Source organism: Perognathus longimembris, chromosome 2, assembly GCF_023159225.1.
Source record: "Perognathus longimembris pacificus isolate PPM17 chromosome 2, ASM2315922v1, whole genome shotgun sequence".
NCBI lineage: Eukaryota > Metazoa > Chordata > Mammalia > Rodentia > Heteromyidae > Perognathus > Perognathus longimembris.
The window spans coordinates 116,346,979-116,361,506 of record NC_063162.1 but is presented as its reverse complement, the minus strand read 5'-3'; the positions used below and the strand labels follow the sequence as shown (position 1 = coordinate 116,361,506).

At 37.3% G+C, this 14,528-nt stretch overlaps 1 protein-coding gene across 5 annotated transcripts in view; it reads right to left on the bottom strand.

The window, feature by feature from the left end:
* Window positions 1–988: 988 nt before the first annotated feature.
* The window catches only part of Akap9 (A-kinase anchoring protein 9), a 120,914-nt gene continuing 107,374 nt past the window's right edge, over window positions 989–14,528 (bottom strand). For all 5 annotated transcript variants that reach the window (XM_048339990.1, XM_048339992.1, XM_048339993.1 and 2 more), the window contains 12 exons: window positions 13,858–14,077; window positions 12,760–12,910; window positions 10,242–10,910; window positions 9,825–10,033; window positions 9,477–9,582; window positions 8,084–8,266; window positions 6,793–6,993; window positions 5,614–5,846; window positions 4,962–5,047; window positions 3,748–3,874; window positions 3,090–3,229; window positions 989–1,542 (listed from right to left, as the gene is read on the bottom strand). In XM_048339990.1, coding sequence (XP_048195947.1) covers window positions 1,505–1,542; window positions 3,090–3,229; window positions 3,748–3,874; window positions 4,962–5,047; window positions 5,614–5,846; window positions 6,793–6,993; window positions 8,084–8,266; window positions 9,477–9,582; window positions 9,825–10,033; window positions 10,242–10,910; window positions 12,760–12,910; window positions 13,858–14,077 — 2,363 coding nt within the window. In that variant the 3' untranslated portion in view covers window positions 989–1,504. The remainder of the gene's footprint in view (window positions 1,543–3,089; window positions 3,230–3,747; window positions 3,875–4,961; window positions 5,048–5,613; window positions 5,847–6,792; window positions 6,994–8,083; window positions 8,267–9,476; window positions 9,583–9,824; window positions 10,034–10,241; window positions 10,911–12,759; window positions 12,911–13,857; window positions 14,078–14,528) is intronic.

Genomic DNA, 14,528 nt, shown 5'->3' with positions numbered 1-14,528 from the left:
ACTTCAGATTTAGATTCTGTCCACTACGTATTGATATGTGTGAACAGCAGTGATTCCAGAGGCCCAGCAGAAGAAAGGGTGATGGTCCAACAGTGTGAGTGAACTCAGTTGCAGTCCACTTGCCCACCTGCTTTTCTTTTCCCTTCTGGCTCTATAGCGTTGAATGGCAACCATGTTTGCTATTGAAAGGTTTCTGTCTATAGCTGTTTCAGCTGTTTTAGAACATCTTTGCTATTTCTAGAATTCATTTTACTGCAAACTAGCTGCTGCTACAAGGAATTTATTTGCAATTCCAAGAATGTACAACTTGTCCCCAGGCCTATTGTGTTTATATAAATCACAGAACATCCAATAACAGAAAAATCCTCTGAAAGTAAACAACAAATATTACTGAAGTTATTAGGAAAGACTGGACAGAAAGTAGTGCTGGTCTAGATTTATAATCATAGTTACTTGAGGGGCAGAGGTTGGAAAGTCACCACTGGAGAGTAGTCTGGGCAAAAAGTTCACAACAATCAGTCATCCCAACTACACAGGAAGTATAAATGTAAGGCTTGTGATCTGAGAAAGTGTGGCCCTCTCAAAGAAGCAGGGCAAAAAGAACTAGAGGCATGGCTTGAAGAGGACAGCAGCTGCCTTGCAAACATGTAGGTTGGTTTAAACCCCAGTGTTGCTCCCCACTCAAACATTATCTCCATAAGAGCTTCTCAATCTGGATTTCTTTTAGATTGTCTCAGCTAAAATATTTCTGTGTGTCTCTGTGAGGATAACAGTAAATATAGATTAATTATAGATTAACTTTAATTAAATATAGATAACACATCTACAGCTGGGAAGTTGAGACAAAGGCACATGAAAAACTTACTTCTTCACTGTGAGAGAAAAACCCTAATGATATGTCCAACAAACTTCTCTGAATCCCTAAATCAGTAACAGGATGATGTGCACCATTACAGCTTAGCTGAAAATGAAGACAGGTCAAATTCAGTGTGGTGAAAATGGTGAAGTCATTTTTATTTCAGTACTTGACAAAATACCCCATAAATTTCAAAACTTCTACCATTATACAAAAATAGGTCTCTACAAGTGATAGGTTCTGTCTTCATCACCAGTAGCAAATATATTAGGCAGAAACATGTAACTTCAGTAGCCTTGTAAGAAAAGTGCAGGACACTGCAAGCTACACATTCAGCAGTATCGTAATTTGCAAAAGTTTAATCTGTTCACCCATTTGATAAATACACAGGTTTATAATTTAATCATTTAAATTAGCATTCCACACATATACATGTAACTTAATGATTATTGTGCATGATTACATACACAATGCTAGTATGTACAAACTCCAGTTCGTTTTCCTGGGCTGGGCAAGGAATTTGTTTACAATCAGAAGCTGTGTTTGTATTGGTCCCGCTGAATATTCACAATACAAAAGCACGAAAGAACCAATGATTTACAAAAGGGAATTTGTTTAAAACATGTCAATCACTAAAGTTTCAAATGATTATCTTCTCATGCCAGTGTGAAACTGTGTAGTGGAACCTGCAAGAGAAAAACAGGAGATTTAAGTGATTGCAAATTAGATTGGTACCTATGTCAGCACACAGGACGGAGATTACTTGTGTGCTTCATTAAAAAAAATAACCTGGGGTTGGGAATTTAGCTTTGTGGAAGAGCACTTGGCTGGCAAGTGCAAGGCCCTGAGTTCAGTCTTTGGCTCTGGAAAAAAAGCTTTTTTTTTTTCTTCATTAAAATACCTTATACTTGCATTGATTTTTGAGTGCTTTTTGATGATATATTTCAAAGTTATCATGTCCAGCTCCATAGATAGGTAAGTAAATTCTAATATGGGAAGTACTGGCAAGACTGGGTATTCTATTTCATATATCTTGGGAAGTTCAAAATCTGTCTTAAGCAATGTAGCTGCTCAAAAGAAGCCAAGTAAACAACAAAAAGTGAACATCAGCTACCACATTGTTACTTCATTTTTCTTACTACAAATTGGGTTAAAAAGTGATTTGTTAAGCCAATGCCACTGGTTCATGCCTGTAATCTTAGCTACTCAGGAGACTGAGGGCTTAAGATTCATGTTTAAAGCCAACCAAGGCAGAAAAAGTCTGAGACTCTTCTCCAAAAACTACCACAGGGCCGAAGTGGAGCTGTGGTGATGGACTGGCATTGAACCACAAAAACAAAACGAACAAACAAAAAACTCAGGGACTAATGTCCTGAGTTCAAAATAAAATTTTTTTTTTAACTTTTTTGCCAGTCTTGGGCCTTGGACTCAGGGCCTGAGCACTGTCCCTGGCCTCTTTTTGCTCAAGGCTAGCACTCTGCCACTTGAGCCACAGCGCCACTTCTGGCCGTTTTTTATATATGTGGTGCTGGGGAATCGAACCCAGGGCTTCATGTATACAAGGCAAGCACTCTTGCCACTAGGCCATATTCCCAGCACCAAAATAAAAATTGTTAAAAGGCATAGTTTGTGGGATTAGTAGTAAAAAAAAAATCCTTAATAGACAAATCATGAAAGCTGCCAAAGCACAATCACATCAAGGGAAGTGAGTCAAGTCTGGATCAGGAATGAACTGTAAGGATATAAGGAAAAGACCTTTTCTCACTGAACAGGCAGACCACCTCTACACTTCAGGTGCATTTCTGATGAGAGAAATAAAAGATCATCCTCACAAGGTTTTTAAATGGACAGTGCTTGGGATGATACATAGAAGAGGGGATGAGGTCTACACGGCTTAAGGCAGTTGCTTCTCCCCACCTTATTTGTGGGGAGCCTCAGTGGAGCCTCAGTGGAGCCTCTTCATGTTGGCATTCACCAGGCAAATCTTATTTAACCTGTTTGCTGAATGGAGGCAATACAGAATGGCTCTTTGGGAAAAGTGATAATGGATAATAAACCATATCTTAAATTTTTCCACGTCAGTTTCTTTGCTAGTTACAGACTTTTGACTAATTTGGTCACTACATACTGCATTAGAGGACTGCATTATCCTAAAGTATGAAACGTTTCAAAAAACGAATGCGCTGTGGGTATAGCACTATGGTGCTACTGCTGAAGTGGTTAAAAACAGTACCTGACTGTACAGTTCCAAGTCTTCTTTGCAGTGCTTCTAGTCGAGTGATGTAATCTGTCAGGGCTCTGTCGGGATCGTAATTCTGAAGCTGAGAACATGCTAGGGAACCAGGATTTAAATCAGCTGGAGTGCCTGCATACCTAAGGATTTAAGAGTATGTACATGAATCCAAATGATCCAGTGGAACTAAGTTGCCTACCCAGTTCTATCCCTCTAGTTCCAAACCATGGGTCCCAAAGGTCCTCTATTGGCAGTCGATAACTACCAGCCCCATGCTGCTAAGTTTGAGAGGACAAAGAAATAGCTCTTCAATATAGCAGTGAAGCCACTGAATCATAAGAATGCCTAGTGCAAAGGCTGCCAGAGGTCCTCAGTAAAAATGTATCTTGTCATGAGGATTGCAATGGCTTCATAATGGCCAGTAAACAATTTTAGTCAATATTTCCCCAAATTCCTAACCACAGTGTATATTAACACTTGGTCAATTGTTTTATAAACCCTTAAATACCATGTATAAACTTGAAAACCATGACAGTGAATCTTAACTTATATAAAATATGTCTAGCTATCACAATACAAAGAAGCCAAAAGGTGAATGGTATCCATGGCTCAAATGTGGCTTAATGTATTACTCCAGGCAGGTTTGATCAAATTTTACCTATTTGGAAATGGTAAAGGAGACCTAGGATAGTCCAGGTCTGATCTTGACCGGTATGTGGTGTGTCTTGGTTCTCCATACAGCTCCATCCCACCAGAAGGATAAAATGAGTCTGTCTTTTCATTACCTAAAGTAATCCAAAGTATACTATTGTAAAAACAAACCACCAAACGCTTGTAAATGTCTGCAACACTGTAATAAAGGCTCAGACTAGTTTATTAAACCACACTATGTCCTATTACAGTCAATTTCAATGGTTTTTGCTCAAGGAAAGGAACACCAACAACAATAATTTGCCTTTAAAAATTTTAAATTGGGTTTTTCTCTGAACATAATTCTCTCATATTTGAAAAATTTCGAAGAAAATAAACAGGAACATTTTCTTTTTTAAAAAAGTCAACATTGAGGTCAAGGGTTTGAGGCAAAAGATGGTGTGGATAAAATTGATTAAACCAGTGTAACTGTGTCCTTTTATTACTGTGTTCTGACCTTTATTGGGAAAAAAATCCTTGCAATCTAGATTTGTTACTTTTAATACAAAAGAAAACCCATGGCAAAAATCTTGGCTGTTTTCATGTACTTCAAAATATTCAGGTACCCAATGTTCCCTCCAGCTCAGTTCCTGAGAGCCGCAGTGACTCAGCATCACACTCTGGGTAGGCAGTTGCCCATGGAAGAACTCTGTGCTCTCCAGCTCTGAACTTCAACCTCACCACTGTAATGTTCAAACTACAATGCTTTCTATTAGGTGCACAGAAGGAACTTTAAGTGGTATCATTATTTGTTAAGTTATGAAGCCTCAAGCCATAACTCTTTCAATTGACTAACTACTCTCTCTTGAACCATAATGAAATGTACTGTAAGGAGAACAAGGCTCTTGAGGAACTCAACCAGGATTTGGTACTTGCTCCACTACTTCCCTGCTAGCTAATCTAGAGCAAAGGACATGCATTTTCTCTGGCTCAGTTTTTCATCTAACAAGTGAAAAATAGTGCAATTGTGCTTCTATCACAGCACTGGGAGACTACATGAATAAAGCATAATTCAAACTAAGTGCTCCTTTAAATCAGCTATTCATATTCTTGAAATGATGAACCTCCTGCCTTATTAGAGATGATCTTTTTGGATAACACTGGCTTAAGAATTTATTATTTGGAAGCTATTACACATGCAGAGATTGGAGAGTTAGAAGAAAATACACTACTAGATTTCACCTGGATTCAGTCCAAAGCCATCCCTGTTAATATTGATGGAACCCGAACCTGTGACTCGATGCCACCGCTGAACCAAAAATTTCATCCTAAAAAAGATGCCAAGATAAAATTTCATAACATATGTATAGAAGATAAATTGTATTGAGTATGACTATAAATACAGAACAAGCAACAAAATCATGATTGCCTAACCCTAAATGATGTAAATGCCCCTGTGGTTTATGGCACAATCAAGTAAAACAGAAGACAAAGACTGGGCTGGGAATATGGCCTAGTGGCAAGAGAGCTCGCCTCGTATACATGAAGCCCTGGGTTCGATTCTCCAGCACCACATATCTAGAAAACGGCCAGAAAAGGCGCTGTGGCTCAAGTGGCAGAGTGCTAGCAAAAAGGAAGCCAGGGACAGTGCTCAGACCCTGAGTCCAAGCCCCAGGACTGGCAAAAGAAAAAAAGAAAAAGAAAAAGGCTGAAAGCTCCCCTCACCCACTTCCCAAGAGGCAGTACAATTCTACAGTTGCCATCATATGTTTCTAGCCTCAGACCCCAGAGAGAAATAAGCAGACAGGGTTCAGCGATGGCAAGTATCTCCCTATTATGCAAATTTACATTTAGAAAGTCTATTAATAAAATGAGTTTACTTGTCAAGCCTTACCTGGAAATTGCAATTGACACTCTGGCAGCTGAACGAAACCTGGTGAAGCCCTTTGGGCGGTTGGTGATCACCTCTAGATCAGTGAAAGCCGGCTGTCCCCCCATCCGGGCAAGTAGGGCTAGGGTGGCATCTTCACACTCCTGGAATCCACCCAGTAACAGCAGCAAGTACTTCTTCTGATAAATGAGAGCTTTCCGGAAACTTTCTGCTCTCAAGTATTTTCCATAAATTCTCTATATTTAATGGAGGGACAACATGAAGACACAGAAGTCATTCAAACTGTCATATATATATATATTATTAAAAAAATAGTTGCGGAAATGGAAGTGTGGCTCCAGTATTAGAGCAGCAGCTTGGAGTGAAAAAAGCCAAGCAAGAGTTCAAACACCTGAGTTCAAACACCAGCAAATACACATTCTCTCTCTCTTTCCTCTGTAGAATTTCAGGTAGTCACTGCTTTCCACTTTATTAGCAAAGCTAAAAATTAGCATAGAGGATTAGTCTTCACACTTTTGTTCTTTTAGTCAATGGGGTATGAATATTAACCTTACAGTTATGCTATTTAGTTTAGATTTTTAAACTATATTTAATGCAAATATTTTTGTCCATCTATTATCATACAAGTTTTCTTAAGTTTAAGAGATATTTTTATTGTTATGCTCACTTACTTAGCTTTTTAAAATAAGTTCATGTTTTCTGTTCCTGTAAGTCACACATTTGTTTGCTCTATATTTAATATGGAATATTTAATTCCAAATATTTTCCTTCTTTGTTTTGTACTTTAGCTGAACTGATTATGGTAGAATTTGGATATGATAGAAAGTCTTAGGCATTAGGCTCCTTGGAGGGACTCCTGTCTTTTAGTAGGGTACAATGCTCTCACACTGATGGCAGTAGTGCTTTTATTGAGTTGAAAGCTACACTTGTCTTATTTAGGGAAGAACTATGGGAAGCAAGACAAGGAGACCTTTGGATGCTGACACTGTGACAATGGGCATAATCTAGTCCCAACTCATACCAGTCTCTGCACATACCTCCTGTGAGCAGTGAGGGACCTCATAATCATAACACAGAGACAAACTGAACAGAGACAGACTGAATACCCACCTGTCTTTAAACTTTTCAATGAAAGTGACAGACAGATGAAACAAGACAGAAAGGGATGGAGTACTCTCCTACCTTAAGGGCTACATGTTCAGAGTCAGGACTCAGATTCTGCAACAGTGTGTCATTTCGTATTTCAGCTTTCAGTTTGCACACTTCAGCTTCTGCCCTTTTCAAGGTTTTCTGGAGAACTGATTTTTCTCTGTTCCATACTTCTTTTTCAGAAGCAATGATGGCTTCAATGTTGGGACTACAACCAAATGCAAACCTGGAAGACTGGAGAGAACACAGCCTACCTGTGTAATTTTGTTTTATGGGGGTGGTGGTGGTAAAGGGTTTGAATTTAGGTCTTCTGCACTTGCTAGACAGAAAGATATGTACGCCATGCATGAATTTCAAGAACAAATTCTATATAAGAATGTGAATTGAACATATTTAAAGTATCCTTATTTTGGATGCCTCGTCTTGGTTTTCTAACATCAGACAGAGAGAGGTCACAGCAAATCACTACTGACATGAATGTGGTTGTTTGCTGAAGAAACTAGCTTTCCAACTTACACATCTTTTGCAAAAAGGACACAAAGTTTAGCAGCTATCTTTGGACCAAGTCTCTTGTCAACTCTGGTCAAGATGATACTGAGACTGAAATGAAGAAAACTAACCCTGAATGTACATAGGCAAGCCAAATTACTATAGAAGCTGGAAAACATGTTACTGCTTATTTCATTATACAGTTGTCTCACTGGCTTTTTTCACTTAAATAGAATCTAACTATTGTATAGATTTTTTTTTAAGTGGGAAAATTTCAATCCCCAGAGTGGTTTTCTTAGATTGTAATTTACAATTTAGGTGCTTTTTTCACTAAGTCATATTTGAGTATTTCTTTACATATGTCTGCCACCCGCTCCGGAGACAAATTTTGGTTTCTCATGTGAAAAGCTTATCGGGGATTAGATGCTGTATGTAATAACCCCAAGTCTAGTGAGAGAAGGCGTCTGAGAATAGCAATTATTATTACTGTCATTTCTATAAAACTTTATACAGCACTTCCTAAGAATCAGATTACTTCATATTTTACACCAAATTTCAAAAGTGAAACTAGACAGAAAAAAACTAACTTTTCACTACTAGTAAAAATAATGTACATAGGGCTGGGAATATGGCGTAGGGGTAGTGCTTGCCTTGTATACATGAAACCCTGGGTTTGATTCTTCAGCACCACATATAAAGAAAAAGCCAGAAGTGGCGCTACGGCAAGTGGTAGAGTGCTAGCCTTGAGCAAAAAGAAGCCAGGGACAGTACTCAGGGCCTGAGTTCAAGCCCCAGGACTGGCAAAACAAAAAAAAACAAACAGAAAAAAACGTACATAATCTCTCCCAGCTCCAGTCTGTCGGTAACACCTGATCTGCTCCTCCAGCTTCATGATCATGTTCCTCAAATCATTCTTTTCTTCTGTCAGGTGGCTGATATGTCCTGTCAGCTCAGCATTTTGTCTCAGTAGTCTTTCAGTCAACGAGCCACAAGAAGTATTGGAGGCTGTGAATCTAGGCTGGAAAAATAGTGGTATAAGGTCAGGCATAAATGTGACTGACACTTGGTTAAATAACAGGGAGAAATTTTCCAGAAGCTAAGGAAGGACACACAAAGTATGAGAGCACATGTTGAAGGCACAGAGGCTTATGCAAGAGATGCTGCTTTTAGGAGCTACAAGTTGTTGGTGAGATAGTAAAAGTCATATAATTTTATGAATAATAGTCTTAAATGAAGGCAATGGAGGGCTTGAAAGCTTTTAGGTAGGAGCATGACACAAACAAATATATGTGTTCATCAAGATTCCTCTGGTAGGGTGTACAAAGTGAAGTGACTTAGGGAACATATAAGAAACAATGAAAGCCTGAGGCAGTGCCTAGGGATAGAGGACACACAGTTAAGGTCCTACAGGGTCTGGGTCAGGAAAGTTAAAAGGAAGATGGTGTTCCATTTGGAATATGCCTGCTGGGTTCCTGAGGGGTCATTTTCCTGCAAAAGGTGTCTAGCAACAAATGGAAACTATAAGCCTGCACCACAGCATTCTACTAGGGAATAGCCTAATGGTTAATGCTTATACTCCTGGTTACCTGAGAGGCTAAGATTGGGAAGATAATGGTTGGGACCAGCTCAGGTAAAAAATTTGTGAGAGCATACCTAACAGTTAATCTGGGTATGCTAGTACATGCTTGTCAGCACAACTATGTGGGAAGCATACATAGGAGGCATACTCCAGGCTAGCCTGAGCAGAAAGCAATACTCTACTAAAGCAAATAACAAAACAAAAAGGGCTTGGGACTATCTCAAGTGGTAGAGCTCTAGCCTTGAACTTTAAAAAACAAAGCAGAACTCAGGGACAGAGGCTAGACCCTGAGTTCAAGCACCCAGGATAGGCAAAAAAAAATAAAGAAGGTCAAATGCAACAAATTCCAGAAAGATAGAGAGTGAAAAGATTAATTAGATTAGCAACAGTGAAGTCTCTGTGGGCTTGGAAGGCAGTTTCATGAAGTGTAAGGATAGAAAGTAGATGCTCTCTCAAGAACCTTGACCTCTTAGGAGGACAATGATACTATTCAGTAACAATAATGAGCTAATTCCCTGCTACCCAAACTTTCACTATCTTTATTGGGGAAATGAAAACACACACACACGACAAGTCATATATAAACAGTGTTAAATTCTTAATAATTTGTTACCAATTGTTTATAAAAAACACTTTAAAAAAGTCATACCTCTTCACTTGACTGGATAATTAATTTCTGTAGTCGTAAAAGAATTCCATCAATATTTTCTTGTACCCAAATGAAAGCTTCATCATCTGCTGCTTCAAACTGTAGTCTTCAAGAAAAATATAAAAACATCAGAGGTCTTTTCAAGACTGCTTACTAATCACACATTAAAAACTAGGGATGTATCATTTTACTTATCATTTGACCCTTCAGTTGAGTGTTCTCTTTCTCTGTGCCAGTTTTTACTTGTTTTCAGATGTAGGAGTTTTATACCATCTCCTAATGTAAATCCCCATTCTTGACTAGCATGTCTAAGAACGCCATTTTCAAAGATCAAACAAAACATCTAACCTATTTGAGGCTTTCTGGGCTAGATGCTGCAGTTTTGAATCCACATGCTGAAGATTCTGTCTGATCATTTCTAATTCATGATTATAGCCACTTTCTCCTCCATTCATTTCAATCAATTTTGGATAGCTTGATTCTTTCGTCTCTCCTTCTATTTTCTGTTGAAGAACCCAATTTCTAGTTCGATCATTAATTATGCTCCAAGTGGTAGGCTGGCAATTTAGAAAAAGACAGCAATAATAAAAATTATTATTTAGTATTCTTTCTTAAAGAATTATTCATTTTCTAAACAAAGTTCGGTAGACTTAATTTTTAAATAAGTATTTAAATAATTTAATCCAGTATAAAAATTTGATGATCAAGGTTTTAAAGTACAAAAAAAAAGCCTTTAAAATATTTGAAAAGAAAACGCCAATTTACCTCATTAAGATTCTGATAAAGAATTCGCCTACTTTCTCGTTTTTGTTCTCGTTCTAGTTCTTGCTTCTGGAATTCCTGCATGATTCCTTGCAGCCTTTTTCCCTCAAGGTCTAACTTATAAACTTGTTGTCTTTTTTCTTCAAGCTGGCGCTGAAGATCTTCCACTTTGGATTGCAGCTCGTGCATTTTTTTCTGTCCCTCAGTGTTGGCATCTTGTTCTGTCTGCAGTGTCTTCCTATGAACCTGCCTATCTTTTTCCATTTGCTGTCTTGTTTGCAAAGAATCCAATTTATATTTTTCAGTCTCATTTAATAATTCTACGATGTGACTTTGTTTTTCTTCCAGCTGTTTCTGTAATTCTTTAAGTAAGTCCTCTGTGGGCAAAGATGGCCTTGGTTGCCCACCATCTCCATTGCTTTGCAGCTGTGCATGTAACTCCCGCTCCCTGTCTAGGGCACTACTCATTTCCCGGATTCGAACTTTCTCAGACTCCAGAAGTACTTGAAGCTCTAAGTTTCGGCCTTGCTCTTCTGATAACTGGGCATCATACAGCATTCGTTGTGATTCTGTTTTCTGCTGTGATTCACTAAGTAGTTGTTTCTGCTGTTCCAAAAGAAGGTTTAACTGAATATTCCTCTTTTTCTGATCCTCAAGTGAAAATTTCAGATCCTTTAAGATAAAACCAAATTGAAATTGTATTAATGTTATTAAAACTACTTTGTAAGTACACAACCACGCCTTTATTAATACCAAATTAGGAGTAGTGATCCAGTTAACTTATATTTTCAGTGGTTATACTGCAATTCTTTAGACAGTCATCTGATTTTTTAAAAAAATCAATGAGTAGAAATAAAAATGGGTAAAATAACAACAACTTTCTCTTAAAAATATTGACCTTATTTGGCTAAATATGAAGCAGGGCACATTTTGTTAACAATCTTTAAAATAAGAATTCTTATATTCTCACTATATTAATAATCTGTCTTTTTAAGGCTGAAGTGATATGATCTACTTTACTAATTAAATACTACCTTTCTCAGGCAACACATTATTTCAGTTCTCACTTAACTCTATCTCCCAATTAAAGTACAATTTTAAGTATGGAAAATAAAACTGGACCCTCAGATAAAGGAATATCAATATTAAAAATGAAATTTGAGTACTATATAATCTTTTTCATTAAAGTTTCTTTCATTTTGGTCAAATTGGGAGTTACTATGTATTTATTTACACCCTCAAACTACCTAGTCCTTTTATAATTCAAATACTTATGAGGACAAAGGGATCTAAGTGAGTGTAATCACTTCAGCTGCAGGGATGTGAACTAAGGGTGCTCAATTTGAGTTTTTAGTGTAATACTATACCGAATCTTTACTGTTAGGTACTTACAAGTAAATGTGAGAAATAAAATTATCCATCAGTAGTATATACATGTAGAGTTATGAATGATGGAAATGTCAAACTACAATTTTACAGGATGGCTAAGATAGTGATACCTTTCCTTTTCTTCCAAGAAAAAAAAATTTGTTTCATGCACAAAACTATTAAAAATATCACATAAAAACTGGGTTCTAGTGGTTCATGCCTGTAATCTTAGTTAAAGGAGGCTAGAGATCTGAGTACCATGGTTTGAAGCCAGCACAGGAAGGAAAGTTCATGAGAATTTTATCTCCAACTAACCATCAAAAAGTCAGAAGTAGAGCTGTGGCTGAAGTGGCAGAGTACCAAATCTACAGTGAAAAGCTAAGGGACAATTTCCAGGTGCTGATTTCAATCCTCATTACGAACACACACACACACACACACACACACACACACACAAAATCACAAAAAGTTTAAAATATTTATGTGTTCCTGTTATAAAGTGATAGGAGTTTCTGAAAACCTTGTGTTTTGCAGTATCGCCAGCTAAAAATAATAAGTCTTATGAGGAAGAGATCGGGATGAGTACTTAAAATCTATGCAACTTTTAATGATAAGAAGACTAGTAATATGGCAGTAACATGTCCTTATGTGGAGTACACCACAGTGGAAATTAAATAAACAGGAAAGAGGGAAAAAAAGGAGAAGGAAGGAAAGAAGACACAGAAGGATGGGCAGAGGAAGGTAGGTGGGACAAAAATGCTAGCAACACATTATTTCTTGCCACTGAGTTAGTAAATACTGGACAACGTACCAGAAAAGTATTCCTGTTCACTAGGAGAAAAACAGGAACCTAAACTACTTCTGCATTAAATTGCCATGACTGTTCTATTTATTAAGTGGTGTATGCACTAATCACATCTCCAAAATATAGCACAGGGGAGAATCTACTTGCATTCTTGGATGTAGTAAAATAAAACTTTTTGCCATTTACATTAATTCAGAACACAGGTTAGATAAACATTACAATGGTAGTCAATGCATAGTGAACAACTTATTATACCTTGTAATAAAGGAGATAAAGTTGACATTTTACACAGGGGAAAGTCTAAAGACTGGATACACCAGAGACACATAAAGACAAATATGGTAATACCTCCAGTTCTTCTTTCTCACGCTCTTCACTGTGCCCTAACTTGGCTTTCTCTTTCTCTAAAGCCCACTGAAGCTCTCTTGATTTCTTTTGCTCAATTGCCAAGGTATCATTAAGCAAGTGTACTTCATCTGTTTTATCTTTAACTTCCAACCTATATCAAGAGACAAATGAGTTTTGGTCATAGTATTAAGTACATGTTGATAGAAATTAGCTCCCATTGAAAAGTTGAAGCATGTTTTACACTAGCTATAACATGTTAGATATACCATGAGGCATGTTATAAACACTGTAAAGGCACATTCCTGATTGTAGTTCATTTCAATTTGTTTCTAGTAATTCTTATTATCATAAAAAATTAAGCCATTCATTGCTACTAAATAATATTTTCTCTTGTCTTTTACTGACTACTTTTACGAAGGAAACCATAATGTGAATTTTGTAAATGAAATAAATCTTCAAAATCAAAATAACTGCACTTGAAATATATTTTGGCAGGAACAGATCTCAGTATTTTCAACAATAAGCATCTCTTTTTCATAGTACTGTCTCTTTATTATTTTTATTTTTTATTTTTTGGCCAGTTCTGGGCCTTGGACTCAGGGCCTGAGCACTGTCCCTGGCTTCCTTTTTGCTCAAGGCTAGCACTCTGCCACTTGAGCCACTGCACCACTTCTGGCCGTTTTCTGTATATGTGGTGCTGGGGAATCGAACCCAGGGCCTCATGTATACGAGGCAAGCTCTCTCGCCACTAGGCCATATCCCCAGCCCAGTACTGTCTCTTTAAACGGTATATTTTAGAGATCATTAATGTTACTTCAATCTAGTTGGTGGTAAAATACAGGTCAAAATGAAGTCTTCTACAATTGTTTAGTAGAAATTAAATCATGGTAAAGCATATGTCAAAATAATGAAGAGTATGTAATTCAGAAAAATTTGAGGTTTCCCTGTCTATAACAATTTTTCTTATGAATAGCGTAGTTTCATACTACTTAAACATCATGTATGTTGCGTTTTTCCATATTATTTGCACAATGTTTCTAACAAAGTTAATCCAATTCCTAATACATGTTTATTTTATAATTAGAAAATTTTGCACACCTGAATGCTTCTAATTCCTTTAGATGTTTATGTTGTGCCTTGAGTGTTGTTTCTAGCTCCAATTTTGTTTGTGCAAGTTCACTTTTTAGTTCTGCAATGACCATCTTTTCTGAACTCAGCTGTTCCTGCAGTTCAGTTGCTCTGTCCTTTGCATTGCTGAGCTCCACTTGCATCTCCAGCATTTGAGACTGCTTCTGCTGCATGTTATATTCCAAGAACTCTGAAGAGAGTATGTTTAATAGTTAAAATACAATCTAGACACTCATATTTGCCTTATCACATTATTGAGAATGAATGTGTCACTTAGAAGATCAGTACAAAGCAACTGTGAAAGGAGTATTGTCCCTCAAATTTGTAAATCATACAAATAAACCATCCATGTTTTCATCACAGGCTTGACATGTAGAAGAACAGAAGTTTGACAGAATACATTCATTGTACAAAATGTAGAATACAATAACTTAAATGCACACAGTATGTTCTAAGTAGGAATTTCTGTCTTTATTTGCTCATTGAGAATTCACACAAAAAAATGCCATCCACAGTAGTGGAAGTTTCCCACAGAGCCAAGACTACAATGAACACCAGTGATGGCTTTGTTTGTTCAGTCCCTCTTTGCAGATGGTCCCTAGGAACTTGAATGCCCAAGGTAAAGTTAAACTTTAGCTTGG